The sequence below is a fragment of the Lycium barbarum genome, chromosome 6, assembly GCF_019175385.1.
Source record: "Lycium barbarum isolate Lr01 chromosome 6, ASM1917538v2, whole genome shotgun sequence".
In the NCBI taxonomy this organism is placed as follows: Eukaryota; Viridiplantae; Streptophyta; class Magnoliopsida; order Solanales; family Solanaceae; genus Lycium; species Lycium barbarum.
Window position 1 is genome coordinate 3,446,655 of NC_083342.1, and position 15,543 is coordinate 3,462,197.

The window sequence follows — 15,543 nt, forward strand, 5'->3', positions numbered from 1 at the left end:
CTCCTTGGCTGGTGGCTGTAGCCTTTCTGTGTATTTCCTTTTCGTAGGCATTTTCTGAAAATACGTACACGCACGAATTAGAAAGACATCCTAAAAGTACTGTTCTAACTGCACGATCTAGAATATGAAAGAAGTGAGACAATCCTGAATGTCTTGGTGGTCAACTGTTTATATGTATGGGGCCCTCACACATATAAAAGTGACCCCACTGGACACGGTTTCATACTCCCTAAAGACACTTGAACCTAGGGCTCTGATACCAACCTTTGTCACGCCCCGAATAACAACTTTGCCTAAATAACAACGTCTAAACAAAATATTAATAAATTGAATAATCTCAATTATAGGGATTGAAAATGGTTATTTGTGAATTTTATTTCAAAATTATATGTCTCGAGTTCGAACCTTGAAAAATGATAAAATCTTAATAGAGGGAACTTTCCCTTTTAGTGGACCTTAGGCCGCACAAATCTGGATTGGGATTTCAAAACGAGTACCGGACAACAAATAGGAAAATAATAATAATTTTTTTTGTTAGATAAACCATAGAATCATGCCCACGTGGTAGAGTGAAACACTTATAAATATATCCACAATGATAGAATCACCAGCAAACATCTACCAAAGTCTTTAATTTTTCCAACGAAAATGAATAGACTCTTCTTATTCCAATGGTTTCTTTTGCTTCTCTTATTCATCTTCACCAAAACCTCAATTTCTTCAAAACCCCATAAAATCCCAAGACTCACACCACTTCTTGAAAACAAACTTCAAAATTCTAACACCATTTCTTCTTCTTCTTCTTCAAATCTTCCAAAAGAATTTGAAACTTATTATTATAAACAAACACTTGATCACTTTAACTATGGACCAAAAAGTTATTCAACTTTTAAGCAAAGGTACATAATTAATTCCAAGTATTGGGGTGGTTCTAATTCGAGCACTCCAATTTTTGCCTATCTTGGTGCTGAATCTCCCATTGATAATGATATTCTTGGTATTGGATTTCTCACTGATTTTGCCCCAAATTTTAAGGCTCTCCTTGTTTACATGGAGGTAACTAATTCATTAATTCCACCAAGTATATCAATTTTTTTTTTAATTAACACCATTCACCCAGCGTGGTGATGGGGGGTCGACCTTATTTATTAAGGAACTAACAATGAGTACATGAAGAAACATGGTTAACATTAACTCCTCCAAGATTACAAATTTATGACTAGATTACAGTTATCTTATTTTATTTTGTTTTTCATGTTTTCTTATGGTGAATGATAACTAAACTCTTATATTTGCAGAGTTCTAAGAAGGAAAAACTCCTAATGAGAGTGGAGTCATCCTTGTTCAATGCATGGATGTCAAATTAACATTTTTTTTGGTTGAAAAATTATACTGTGTAGATCAATGATGGACGCAGAATTTTCACTAAAGGGTTCAACATCTACTATATATATTACGTAAAAAAAAAAAATTACCTTCTGTCCCTCTAGCTCCGCCCCTGGTGTAGATATGTAATTTGTTTTTAATATATATATATATATATATATATATATATACTGATCAGGGCAGAGGTAGGGTGGTAAAGCCGTAAATGAAAGGTTTTCCTGGAAAATTGTACTTTATATACAAGATCGAAATTATAATTTTTATGTATATATAGCATATGTTGAATTTCCTTGGCTTCTTCATGTACTTTTTTTTAATATTTCGAATTCCAGTGGTGAATTTTAGACTATGTCATTGTATATACTATATGTCACGTTGAATCCTATTGACTTCTTTATACATTTACTTCTTTATATTATGACTCTTATGAGTGAAAATTCTACCTCTGACACTAAGCTTTCCCTTAGTGAGCCAGACACATCACGAATTCCAATTAGTCGATCGGATCAATTTATTTTTTATTTTTTATGCTTTAGAGTTTAATTTGGTTTTTATTTTTTTTTATTTTTTACATTCTATTTTCAGCATAGGTATTATGGAAAATCAAGACCATTTGGGAGGACAATGGAAGAAGCACTAAAAGATAAAGATACTAGAGGTTATTTCAATTCAGAACAAGCTATAGCAGATTATGCAGAAATTTTGTTACATATTAAAGGAAAATACTCAGCACAAAATTCTCCAATTATTGTCATTGGAGGATCCTATGGAGGAAGGAAGAAAAAAAAAATCCCTTCTTAATTTCCTTCTTTTAGTCTTTTTAGCTAATTTAAACTTTGAATTTTATTATAATTCTTTCTCTATTTTTTAATGTTTTTTTCATTTTTTGTAGTGCTTGCTTCGTGGTTTCGAATGAAGTATCCTCATATAGCTCTTGGTGCTTTAGCTTCATCAGCTCCTATTCTTTATTTTGATAATATCACTCCACAAAATGGATATTATTCGATTGTGTCTAAGGATTTTAAAGTAAGAATTTTTTTTTCTTTATTGTTTTATAGTATATTTTATTTTCTACTTTGTTATAACTAACAAGTTAAATTCTATAATTATTTCAGCAAGCGAGTAAGAGTTGTTACCGAACTATACGCAAATCATGGTCAATAATTGACAAGATTGCTTCTAGAAAAAATGGACTTTCCTATCTCACTCGGAAATTCAAGACTTGCACGTAAGTGGTAGTGTTTTTCTTTCTCTTTTATATATGTGAAACTTACACAAATGACTTCTAACTAGTTATAGCTACAAGTTGAAGATTTACAATTCGTAGCTGTTTTTGACTGTATTTCAATTGTATCTCGCATTTTTGAAATACAGTGAAATATAGCGAAATACAAAACACGTTAGAGTAAATTTAGGCTCTATTTTTTAAACATATTTTTTTAAAAAAATTCTGAGAGAAAAAATAGGCTATATTTTTGTAATATAATCTTCTTTTCCTTTTTAAATAGTAAGTCAAATTAAATCAACTATATTTTACACAAATCAAATTAAATTTAGGCTCTATTTTTTGAATAAATTTAGGCTCTATTTTTGGAACAGATTTTTTTTAAAATTCTAGGAAATCAAATTAAATTTTCCCATAAATCACGCATAACTTCCATAATAGGACACTAGTTATGAAATACAGAGAAATACAGAGAACACGTGTATTTCAATATTATGAAATACAGGGAAATACAAAGAACGCGAGACATGGTAGAGTAAATTTAGGCTCTATATTTGGATCAAAAAAATTTATTGCAGCTGTTTTCGAGATCGCATTGTTGTATTTCTAAACGTAATGATGGCCAGCATAATTGCTTTGATCCAACACTCTAGATTCAAATACATTGAAATATACTAAAATTAGATAAAAACACAGCGAAATACCCACAATCAATGGCCAGTACACTGCTGTAAACGTAATAATGGCATGTACATTGAAATATACTGAGATTAGATAAAACACAGTGGCATACACACAATCAATGAGAAAAATAATTAAAATATAGACAGAAATACACTGAAATATACCGAAGTATATTGAATACAGATACAATTAAATTGAAATACACTATACAAAATAGCTGCCTCTCTATCCCCTTCCACAACAACACTGAAATGTATCGAAAATATACTGAAATACAAATACAGTTAAAATTGAAATACATTATACAAATAGCTACCTCTCCATCCTCTTCCATAACAACAGTCAAGTCCGGTTGGATCTCCGGCGAAAATACAAAAAATACACCGGAGATTTGACCGGCAACAAACCCGATCCATCAAAGAAACTCGTCTTCATCACTAAATCCCAACGTGAAGAACTCGCCTTAACCGCCGTCATGATGAAATCGCCGAACAAACATGCCGCTACGATAAATCGCCAAACAAAAATTGCCGAAGTATCTGTTTCAAACAAAACCTTTTCTTTTCATCTAAAAAGAAATAAAGGGGTCTGGGAACTCTTACAAATTAAAAAAAATAACTGAAATTAGGGTTATGGTTGATCTCTGAAACCAATTCGGAGATCCAATTGTTTTTTTGGAGAAATAATTGCTACAATTGTTGAGTTTTGAAAAGCAATCCATGTTTTGGGTGGATTTTGCAACCTAATAACGGGGTGTAGTATTTGCTCATTATTGTATTTGGCTGTAGATAACTGGAGCGTGAAGGCACTTAGAAGAAAGAGAAACATATGAGAGATGAAAGAGAAATATGAATGGAAAAAGGAAGAAACCGTATGAAGGGGAGAGCGGCCGTAAAATACGCTTGGGTGGAGGAAATAACCATGTGTATATTATTATAGCTATGATATGTAAATAAAAAACCCATTTAGCTACTAATAGTCAATTAATTAAATAGTAGTTATAATTCATAAATAAGTCTTAGAGGTAGTTAAGCTAGGTAAAAATTCCTATAATTTCTAAAAGAATTTAAGTTACAGTATTTACATTGGACGTGTAAGAAATTTTTACATCATTAAATAATCCTTATCTTTTGTGGTAGGTAAACTATCTTATTTCTAAGATTATATAAATCTCATCTATTAAGGAGATTTTTGTGTAGATATTCTTCATTTTAAGAGATTTATAGCCTGTTTGGTCAAGCTTATAAAAACAACTTATTTTAAAAAGTACTTTTGGTTAAAAGTAGTTTGTGTTTGGCCAATTAATTTAAAAAGTACTTTTGAGCAGCAATTAGTGTTTAACCAAGCTTTTAAAAAGTACTTCTGAGTATATTTTTCTCAAAAGTAATTTTCAAAAAAGTATTTTTGAGCAAAAGTTATTTTTTTAGCTTCTGAAAAACTGTTTTTACTACTCCCAAAAGCACTTATTTTTTCTCAAAAGCTTGGATAAACACCTTACTTTTTTTTTTTTTAAAATAAACACTTATTGAAAAAATAAGTACTTTTGGGAGAAAAATAAGCTTGGGCAAACATGCTATTACTTGTAGATGTACTTCGAGTGACTTAACAATCTAAGAAACTTTTATACTATCTTTTATTTGTCGTAACAAGTAGTACAATAAAGTGAAGGAAAGCAATAACAACGGCCACTAACGTCTCTTTCAATTTCAACGCGTGAACTCACGCGACTCCCTGATGGGCACTTCGGCGGCCGGTATACCAGCGCGTATTGACCCAGCTCCAAGGTCATAGCCTAACAAACCACTCACAATGGTACTCCGACGGTAATTTTCGATTCACTAGACTATAATGGTATCATGACAGCAGAATGGTAAAGTACAAATTGGGGTGTTTGATTATAGACACGTATTCATCGATTTTTCACTTGTATGTGACTTCAACATTGTCTATTATCTCGAATAGTATGATGCGTACGTTTAAATGGTCGCCTGATTTTGATCCCAATGAAGAAACACCACTGGCTCCTATCTGGGTGCTGCTACCCCAACTTAAGTATCATCTTTACAATTGGGACTATCTTAAACAGATTTTAGCTCAGGTAGGAACTCCCCTTAAGGAGGATATGGCTACTGTGACTAAATCAAGCCCAAATATGGCAAAAGTTCGAGTAGAAGTTGACCTTACCAAAATTTGCCTAGTTCTATTTTTATTGGTCAAGAAAAAGAAGGGGTGGGAAGGAAAGGATATGATCAGGTTCTAGAATACGAAGGAGTGCCTGCATACTGCAGGACTTGCAAATTACAAGGCCATGACAGTTCTAAGTGCAAAGTTGAAGCAAGGAAAGCATCCGCAAACAGGAATAATTCCGAGATTCCAACTGCTATTCCTGAAGAGCAACGAAAGACAAATGACGTAAATGGCATACACAATAGCAACAGGAAAAAATCTATTGAGAAGGGACAAAGCAGTGGGGTGGACAAAAACAAAGAGCATGAGAACAAGTACAAGAACAACCTTGATAATAAGCAAAAAAAAAAAAAAAAAAAGACCAAGCTTCCCCAAAGCCACAAACCAAAAGGAGTCTATCACCCCTCAGGCTAAGTCCAACTCTAAGAACAATAGCAAGACCATTTTGTTGATAGAAAACAGTTCAAAGCCAATCCTTACAGCTGAATTTTCTCAAGCTAACAAAGCTGCTGAGGAGTTGGAAGAGGAAAAGCAGAGGAAAATTAAGAGAAACAAAAGAAGGAAACAAAGTAGAAGAGCCAGACTCATGAACATGATGAATATGTTATGGAACAAACCAAAAGCCAAGCACTATGTGGAGGTCAAGGGACATAATACTAGCACCAGTAAGACTAACAAGAAGCATAACTCCGACCAAGCAATTGTGAACAATAAGGAAAGACCAATTGTTGCTACTGAGAAAGATGGAGATGATCAACCTCTTTTAACTGCCGCTGAACATGCCAGTATCATAGAAACTGAAGAATGTAGTTCCAGCAATCATCAAGCTGTCAAGGAATCCAACACTTTAGGACAAGTTGATATTCTAAACATGGAAGGTCTGCCTGGAAGATTGGTGGTTGATCTAGGATCACTGGAAACAATTGAGGAATCAGAATCCATGGACAGACATGGACCAGATATACAAAGCAATCATCATGATGACAAAGAGGATTAGGCAAGTGCTACAGAAGATTATGATGACAGTGATGAATAAGACAATGAAGGAGTGACAAACAGCCTCCATGAACAGGTGGAAGAAAATGAAGAAACAGATGATCCGGTTGCCAAATAAAGAAAAAGAGTGGTGGATAATCAAGGTTTATCCCCAAGAGGTTTCAACAAAAAAAACACTTAAGGTAAAGGCGGTGATGCAAACACTTCCAATACCAAGATCAATCAAGGTGCATTACAAACCTCAACCAATTTTAATGATTAAAGTCATTAATTGGAATATTAGAGGGATGATTTCTCAAGGAGCAAGTCTGAGATTAGTTAAACTTATTAGACTTCACAAGGTGGATCTTGTAGTCTTACAAGAACCTTTCTTGGATGCTTCATATGTTGAATTTTTCAGAACTTTCCTAGGTTTTGATAAAGCTGCTTCTAACAAAAATAACAAAGTTTGGTTTTTTTGGAATGATAATCTTGACTGTGTTATTTTCAACAATAGTATGCAACAACTCACTATCTAGGGTACACTTAATGGCACTAAATTCTTTGTCACCGAGGTGTATGCTAAGTCCACTCATGCCAAAAGAAGAAGACTATGGAGTAGACTCAGAACTCTTCACAACTCCATTAATGAGCCTTGGACCATTTTAGGGGACTTCAACTCTATCATGAATGCTGATAAACAGAAAGGAGGAGTACCCCATAGAGTCGGCAGAAGTGTTGATTCATATCTTGCATAGATGATTGTAACATGGTTGACATTGGCTTCAATGGTGGCATTTTCAGTTGGTGAAATGGAAGAGGGGGAAGGCACAGAATATATAGAAGATTGGACAGAATTTTCATTAATGAAGAATGGGGAGAATGGAACCAGATCAATAGAGTTGATCACAGGGCCAAAACTGGATCTGACCATAAACTCCTCCTCTTTACCTCCAATAATGACAACCAGGATCCTATCAAATATTTCAGATTTCTTAACTTTTGGTCAAACCAGGAGGACTACATCACTATTCTTGAGAACATCTGGAACAAGCAAGTTCATGGAAATCATTTCTGGATCCTTCAGCAGAAGCTCAAAGAAACTGGCAAAGATCTCAGTATCTGGTCCAAGGAATCCATTGGAAATGTGTTTGATGCTATCAAAAGATATGATCATGACATTGTCCTCTTGAAGCAAGTTTATAAAGCCAACAACACTGATTCCAACATAATAGCTCTCCACAAAGCCCATGCTGAGTACACTAAATGGCTCAAACTTCAGGATTCTATCCTAAAGCAAAAAGCTAGAGTTAAGTGGGCTGAAGAGGGTGATATCAGTTCCAAATATTTCCACAGTGTTCTCAGAGAAAAGAGGAGGAGGGCTCATATTCATAAAATCAAGTACAATCAAGGTTGTTAGATGGAGACTAAGGATTCTATTGCTAATGCTGCAATAGAACACTTCAGTGATCTTTTCTCCCAACCTCCCCAGGATAGTGACCTTTCCATCCTAAACAATATTGATACTTTTATCACTGATGAGGACAATGCTTATCTGATCAAAATGCCAGAGGAGGAAGAAATAAGAGATGCTGCGTTTTCTATTGATCCAAATAGTACCCCTGGCCCAGATGGCTTTAATGGTCATTTCTATCAAGCTTCATAGACTGTTATCAAAAGGGATGTGTGCAACTTCGTTCAGGACTTCTTTTCTGGCACACATCTTACCAAATACTTTACACATACCAATCTTGTGCTAATTCCGAAAGTCTCTTCCCCTACCACCTTATCACAGTTGGGACCTATTAGCCTTTGTAATGTTTCTAACAAAATCATTTCCAAGATTATTTCTACAAGACTATCTACTCTTCTCCCCAAACTCATATTAGATAACCAGTCAAGCTTTGTTAAAGGGAGATTGATCACTGAAAATGTTTTACTAGCACAAGAAATAATTCATGGGATTGGAAAGGATAATCACAAAGGAAATATTGTCATGAAGGTGGACATGTCTAAAGCCTATGACAAAATTTCTTGGCACTTCCTTATTGTTGTCCTCAGAAAGATGAACTTCTCAGAATTCTTTGTGGACTATATTTACAGATTGCTTGCCAATAACTGGTATTCCATACTCATTAATGGTACCAGGTTTGGGTTCTTTAAGTCCACTAGAGGATTGAAGCAGGGTGACCCTTTGTCTCCTTCCTTGTTTATCTTAGCTGCCAAGGCCCTTTCCAGTAGCTTGAACAAACTATATGAAAACCCTCACTTCAATGGTTTCCACATCAACCCTAGAGGCCCAAGTATCAACCACCTTAGCTATGCTGATGACATAGTTTTATTCAGCGCCAGGGAAGGAGATCAATCAAGTTCATTATGAAAGTGCTCAACAACTATCAACAGGCATCAGGACAGGAAGTTAACATTGACAAGAGTTTCTTACTGTCCCATAAATCCACTACCAGAAGGCACAACAGAAAAATTAAAATATGGACAGGATATGGGATGCCCCATCTACACTGGAGTGAAGAAAACCTCTTACTTCTCTGATCTTATCGCCAAAGTTCAAAACAAGGTAGGAGCTTGGCAAGGTAAATTTCTATCCTTTGGTGGAAAAGCTATCATTATTAGACGTATACTTCAGTCCCAAACTTTCTATTTATTTCCCAATAAGACTGTTATCGAGCATATTGAAATGTATTTTTCAAACTTTTTTTGGGGGGAAAAGGAAGGCAAGAAAAATTATCATTGGAGCTCTTGGGACAAGCTTAGTTATACCTACTCCGAAGGTGGTGTTGGTTTTAGAAAACTTCAAGACATCTGTCATTCATTTGCTGCAAAAAGATGGTAGAGGTTTAGAGTGGAAAACAACGTATGGACTAGGTTTCTATTGGCTAAGTATTGCCCCAGGTCCAACCCCATATCTAAAGGTCCCCATTCCTAAGAATTCAAACATATGGAGAAACCTCATGAACACCAGAACCATTGTGGAGCCTTTTATCCATTGGAAAATCTCAGAAGGCAAGGTTTTTTTTTTTGTGGGATAAGTGGACCCCAAATGGACCCATATACTCTCAGATAAACCTCATTTCCAAACCTGGTAATACACTTGTTTGCCAATTCTTTCATAACCAGGCTTGGGACTTTGAACTTCTCCAGCATACTGTCAATCAAGCTCTTCTTCAAGAAATATCCCTTGTAAATATTGGTCGTACACAACAAATATCTTCCCACATGGAGTCCCAATCCTCAAGGCCAGTTTACATGCTCTTCTGCATATGAACTACTTAGGGATGGAAGAGCACACACCCCTTTCATGAACAAAATCTGGATCAAGAACCTCCATTTCAAAATCTCTTTCCATTGTTGCAGAATTATGAAAAAGAAACTTCCTATAGACAACCTCATTCAAAGATTCAATCCTAATTTTCAATCCAACTGCAGCTGCTGCAGAACCTCTACTCAAGAAACTATTTCCCACCTTTTCATCACCAGTGACCTTTCTACTAGAATCTGGCAGTACTTTTCTTGTCCCTTGGGAGTCTCTTCATCTAGTAGAAGCATACCCCACCTTCTCAACCATTAGTGGTCCTTCAAAACCAACAACAGTGCTCACAAACTTTTACTCCAAATTACCCCTATCATTATTTTATGGGAAATCTGGAAAGCAAGATGCATCAAGAATATGGGCACAAATTTTTTTCCATTTTCAGAATTTGCCAAAAGATTATTTTCCAAGTCAAGATTACCTTAGGCCAGAGATTTAACACTATGGAATGGGATTGGAATTGGAATTGGATAAAATTGTGCCAGGTGGTGGTGCACTACAGACCTCCCTTATATAGTAGAATGGTTCTCTGGCTCAAACTAGATCAAAACACTTGGAAACTCAACTCTGATGGAAGTTTCATGAGTAGACAAAGTAAAGCTGGGGCAGGAGGATTAGTCAGGGACCACCACGGCCACTTGTTAATGGCGTTTGCTTCACCTTTACAAGCTATATCCAACAACTTCTCAGAAGTCAAGGCTGCACTACAAGGTATTCTATGGTGTTGTGATCACAACTACACTACTCTAACCTTAGAGCTAGACTCTTTGTGTGTTGTCAATATGATCTTAGGCATATGCAAGATTCCCTTGAAATTTCAGAAGGACATATCACTCATTCAAGATAAAGTGACTCAACACCACATCAATATCAGACATTTCTTCAGAGAAAGGAATGATTCTGCAGACCTACTCTCCAAACTGGCTACTACCTTAACTGAGCAGAAGATTTTCCTAGTTGAATCTGATCTTCTTCCTGACATAAGAGGGACTATCAGAATGGAAAGATTACAAGTTCCTTCTTTCAGGATCAGACCTAAGAAGCACTCAGGATGGCACTTTGAACCGCCCTGAATTCACACTACCAGACAGGGCCTTTCTCTGTCAATTTTGGTGCCCTATACTCTAGCTACTGGCTCTTTATGCTTCTGTGAGCTATGAGTCTCTTCCTTTAGAAGTTTTTGGTTTATGCCCCCCTCTTACGTGTATTCTTCTTATATTAATATACAAGGTAGGGGTCAATGCCAAACCCCCAACACCTCGAGGTGTCCAAATCCTTGGTGATTAGATTGAATTTAAAAAAAAAATCAAAAAATTCAAAAAAAAAAACAAGTAGTACAATCATTTATAACTTATTTGAAGTTATATAATATAACTCTCATTTAATTTAACTTATATACACCGTCAGCGTAAGAAATTTTTACGCCATCCGGTCACTTTTATCTGTTATAGCAAGTAATCTATCTCATTTTCAAGATTATGAATTTCACATTTTAAGAAAACTTATCTGTAGATAATACCGCCAAGAAATTTTTACACCAACAAACCACTTTTATCTGTTGTAGCACTAACTTGTAGATATACTTTTGGTATTCTGATAGTGCATTTTTTCTTTTGCATTGATGAGGTAAAAATTTACTCCACCTGGTGTTCACACCAAACTAATGAAGTCAACTTTACAAGTTAAAAATCAATGTAAAAATACATATCACTTAACCATGATTAAGTGATAAATATATGTATAAAAGACACATCTTATATTTGTTAATTTAGTATGAATACCCTGTAGATAAGTATTTATCTTGTGACAATGTATATGACTTAAACTCTGTCTATATGACTTAAACTCTGTCTCCTTTCTCCTTTTTATTTCTATATTTATGTTCAATATTTATCTATTAATCTTGATTTCTTGGAATTTCAGGCACTTGAATGATTCATTTGAGTTGAAGGATTATTTAGATACAACATATGCAGAAGTTGCTCAGTATAATACGCCACCAAGTTACCCAGTGACAGTAATTTGTGGAGGAATTGATGGTGCACCAAAAGGAAGTAAAGTTCTTGATCGTATTCATGCTGGAATTGTTGCATATGAAGGAAATTTGTCATGTTACAAGACAAATCCCATCACTGATGAAACAAGCTTGGGATGGGAATGGCAAGTAAGTAATAATTAAACACTAATTTATTCAAGAATTTAAACTATATGCCGTGACAATATACAAAGATATAGTTTTACACTACATCAGGTTATAATAGGTTTGGTATTATTTTTATCACGTTATAAATCATCAATGTTTATAGAGATCGATTAACTTGTGATTACCTTATAAGTGATCGTTTGATTGTGAGCGCAGGGGCATATTCAATGTATTACCTATGGGTTCATCTGAACTTTTACATTTTGGCTTAGGCTATATATATGTGTCAAAAAAGTCATTAAATATGTACAGAAACTAGATTTTGAACCTAGACAATTTGATGAAAGCGGTAGAATTACAAATTTAAACTCATAAAGTTCAAATCTTAGATCAGTCTCTGCCGGCCGGGATGTGACTTAGTGGTCAATGAAGTGGGTGCAGACCTTGAAGACCAAGGTTCAAATCACGGCAAAGATTTAAAAAAAAAAAAGACTAGATAATTTTTTCTCATCCGTCCAAAATCTTAGTGGGCGAAGTTACCGGACAACTATACCGGGGGAGGTCCAAATACCTGATTGCGGGCAGCTAAGGGTGTGCATAGAGTGGTCATCGAAAGAGGTGTAAACCCTGGAGACCAGGGCTTAAACTCTAGTAGATACAAAGAACACTAGTTTATGTCTTCTCATCCCCTACGCTTTAGTGGACAAAGTTATCTGTTATTGCATTGATGGCGAAGTAGCAGATATGCAATGGGATAGTCGAGACACGAACAAGCTGGCCTGAACATCAAATATTATTATACAATAAAAAACTGAACTGATTGTATATATTTTTTTACACAAATTGAAATTTTCGTTTATTAAATAATTTTATAGATATTTTGAAGTAAATATAATTATCAATAACTTGTTTAATTATTTTGCAGACATGCAGTGAGATGGTGATGCCTATAGGGCGTGGCAAAAATGACACAATGTTCTTTTCTGCTCCTTTTAGTTTGGATGACTTCATAAACGATTGCAAGAGCACGTATGGTGTCTCACCTCGTCCACATTGGATCACAACTTATTATGGAGGACATGTATACTCCTTTTTCATACTTCAATTCACTTTAATTTATTGCCATAATTACAATATTTTTAGTTTCTTATTTCTCATCCGGTATGCGTGCTGACGCACGCACAACCACGTGTATATGTATACACAGTACTAAATACAAGCTAAGAGACTTTCTGACGGAAATTTTCGAGGAAGGTCCGTCAGAAATTTACTCGTCGGGAGCTAATTTCATATCTTCGACGGATATTTTTCAAAAAAAGTTCATCGGATATTTGTTTTTCTTAACTTCAATACTCTTTTTGAGATTCGATTAATGCGGGTTCGTTTCTAGGAAGCTATGTAGCTCGGACTTCTTCAAAATGTTGACGGATGCGTGTCGGATCCTCCGAAAGTAATACTGTATTTTTGAAGGATCTAAACACGAGTGCGACAATATTTTTGGTGAGTCCGAGCAAACATTGCCAGATAATTTCACTTTGAGGTTAAAATGCTTCCTATCAAAGGCGCAACTCCATTCTCAACGCTCCACCCAAGACCTCTAGTTATAAATAAAGGATCCTGATCACCTAATCACGATCTTTAGTGATAATTACAACCTTTCATCACTATGTATGTCTTTTCATGTTGCTTTTTCTTGATATGTGAAATTACATGAGTCAATTTGCAGGACATAAAATTAATTCTTCGTAAGTTTGCTAGCAACATCATCTTCTCTAATGGGCTAAGAGATCCTTATAGTAGTGCAGGGTACGTGCTTTTCTTTTCCAAAGTGTTTTCCTTTTTCTATTGGTGACACATGACATGCTTCACGTTTTATTTCTTGAATTAATCTTTTTTTGTGTTTTTTTTTCCTTTCTGTTTTAGGGTTTTGAAACACATATCTCATAGTCTACGAGCTGTCCACACACGTAACGGTATGCAATTATTTACTTTCCGAACAAATGTAGTAATAAAGGAACTCATGTTATTGTTTGGTAGAATAGGAAATGTTAGTAAAGGCAATCAACATCAATAATGAATTATACAATTATGAGTCGTCATTTTTAGTTCAATATGTATGTGAAAAGGATATGTACTTAATCAGACTACTTATAAGATAATAATATTTTTTTTTGATAAATATTAATTAATGACCTAATAAAAACGGTAACTAATTTGCTATATCCCATAAAAATCAAACTGATGGAGGATAAATTTGTACGTACACTGTCAGACAATTGAACTAACTTTTTTCATGTGTAAACGATTTAGGGTTGTGATGAAATGGATGGAACCCCTCCACCCTTAATAAGAGACAACTACTAATTCTGATATATAGCGAGAGTTTCGTAGAAACAATGCCGGCCACTTCTCGATCCTCTTTTAAAAGTTTCCATTGTCATGGAATTTAAAACACTTGACAGTTGAAACTTAAAATGACTACAATGGTTGAAAAGTGACGACTAGTTAACTTCACGCGAGTGTTTCCCCTTTTAATGAGTGAATAAGGAGTGAATCCAAACTAATCAAGGCCCCAAAATGAGTACCTAACGCCTAGCGGAAAACCAAAAAAGCTTTATTTTCCTGTAGATATACGTTGACTCTAATTTCTTCTCTTCTTTTTCTTTTTCTTTTTGTAGGTTCCCATTGACCATTGTCTAGACATTCTTTCTGCAAAGCCAACTGATCCAGAATGGTTAATCATGCAAAGGAACACAGAGGTTGAAATCATTGAAGGATGGATAACAAAGTACCATGCTGACCTCCACGCCTTAAACATGGAAAAAAGCCCTGAACATAAAGAAAGAAAAAAGAAGGAATAAAGAAGTTGCTCTTAATGACTGGAGTATATATTAATGATGAAAATTACATATTTGAAGCAGAAGAGAAGAATCTCGCAATTAGCAATATCATAAAATGTGAAAAAAATGTTGATTGCAACAATTGTTTTCATCTTTGTGAAAAAATGGAGGTAGTAACACAGAAGGTTACCCAACTATGGGTAATTATCACCCAAAGTCATTTTTTGTTTTTAACAATAAAGTCACCCAACTTTTCCTATATCACATTAAAAGTCACCCACTTAATATTTGACCAACAAAATCTGACATGCATTTACACATGGACTTTTTTTTTCTTAGTCCACATGGCAATAAGACTCGACCCGACCCAAACCCAAATTAACCCTCATTAGCTATATTCTCTCTTAATTATAATAGTGTTTAACTCTCTCCAAAAAAAATTGGCCCATCATTTTATTGAAATCGTGTCGTCTTCTTTTTCCTTCTCTAAGGCGAACTCCATAAGGATTTTTTAACGGTAGTAAGTAAATGTAGTTCCTGAAGTCTGGTCATTCCTTCCGACTGATAAATTGTATTCCTATCATATGTTGGCAACATTAATAATTAATCAAAATAGGAGGACCCTCGTTTCTCTGATGCTCCGTGCAACACCGTTGACATAGTTGTCCATTTTCGCATTAAATAATGCATGTGGGGAAGAGATGAACCCCCTTTTGAGATCTCATGGCTTTTGACTTCAATACACTAGTAGTTTTCAAGTTCTGAATTTTTTGTG

The 15,543-nt window shown here is 35.0% G+C and overlaps 1 protein-coding gene across 1 annotated transcript; it reads left to right on the top strand.

Moving 5' to 3' along the window:
- Positions 1-639: 639 nt before the first annotated feature.
- LOC132600499 (uncharacterized) lies at positions 640-14,931 on the top strand. The gene is made up of 9 exons (XM_060313713.1): positions 640-1,056; positions 1,972-2,161; positions 2,279-2,412; positions 2,502-2,614; positions 11,709-11,949; positions 12,854-13,009; positions 13,655-13,734; positions 13,852-13,904; positions 14,617-14,931. Exons 1-9 carry the CDS (start codon positions 649-651, stop codon positions 14,787-14,789), a joined length of 1,548 nt encoding a protein of 515 aa, XP_060169696.1. The 5' UTR covers positions 640-648; the 3' UTR covers positions 14,790-14,931.
- Positions 14,932-15,543: the final 612 nt, after the last annotated feature.

Coding starts and splice junctions, on each gene's coding strand:
- LOC132600499 (XM_060313713.1), top strand. CDS start 649: ATGAATAGACTCTTCTTATTCCAATGGTTTCTTTTGCTTCTCTTATTC. Junction 2,162..2,278: donor TGGAGGATCCTATGGAGGAA/GGAAGAAAAAAA, acceptor CATTTTTTGTAG/TGCTTGCTTCGTGGTTTCGA. Junction 2,413..2,501: donor TTGTGTCTAAGGATTTTAAA/GTAAGAATTTTT, acceptor TAATTATTTCAG/CAAGCGAGTAAGAGTTGTTA.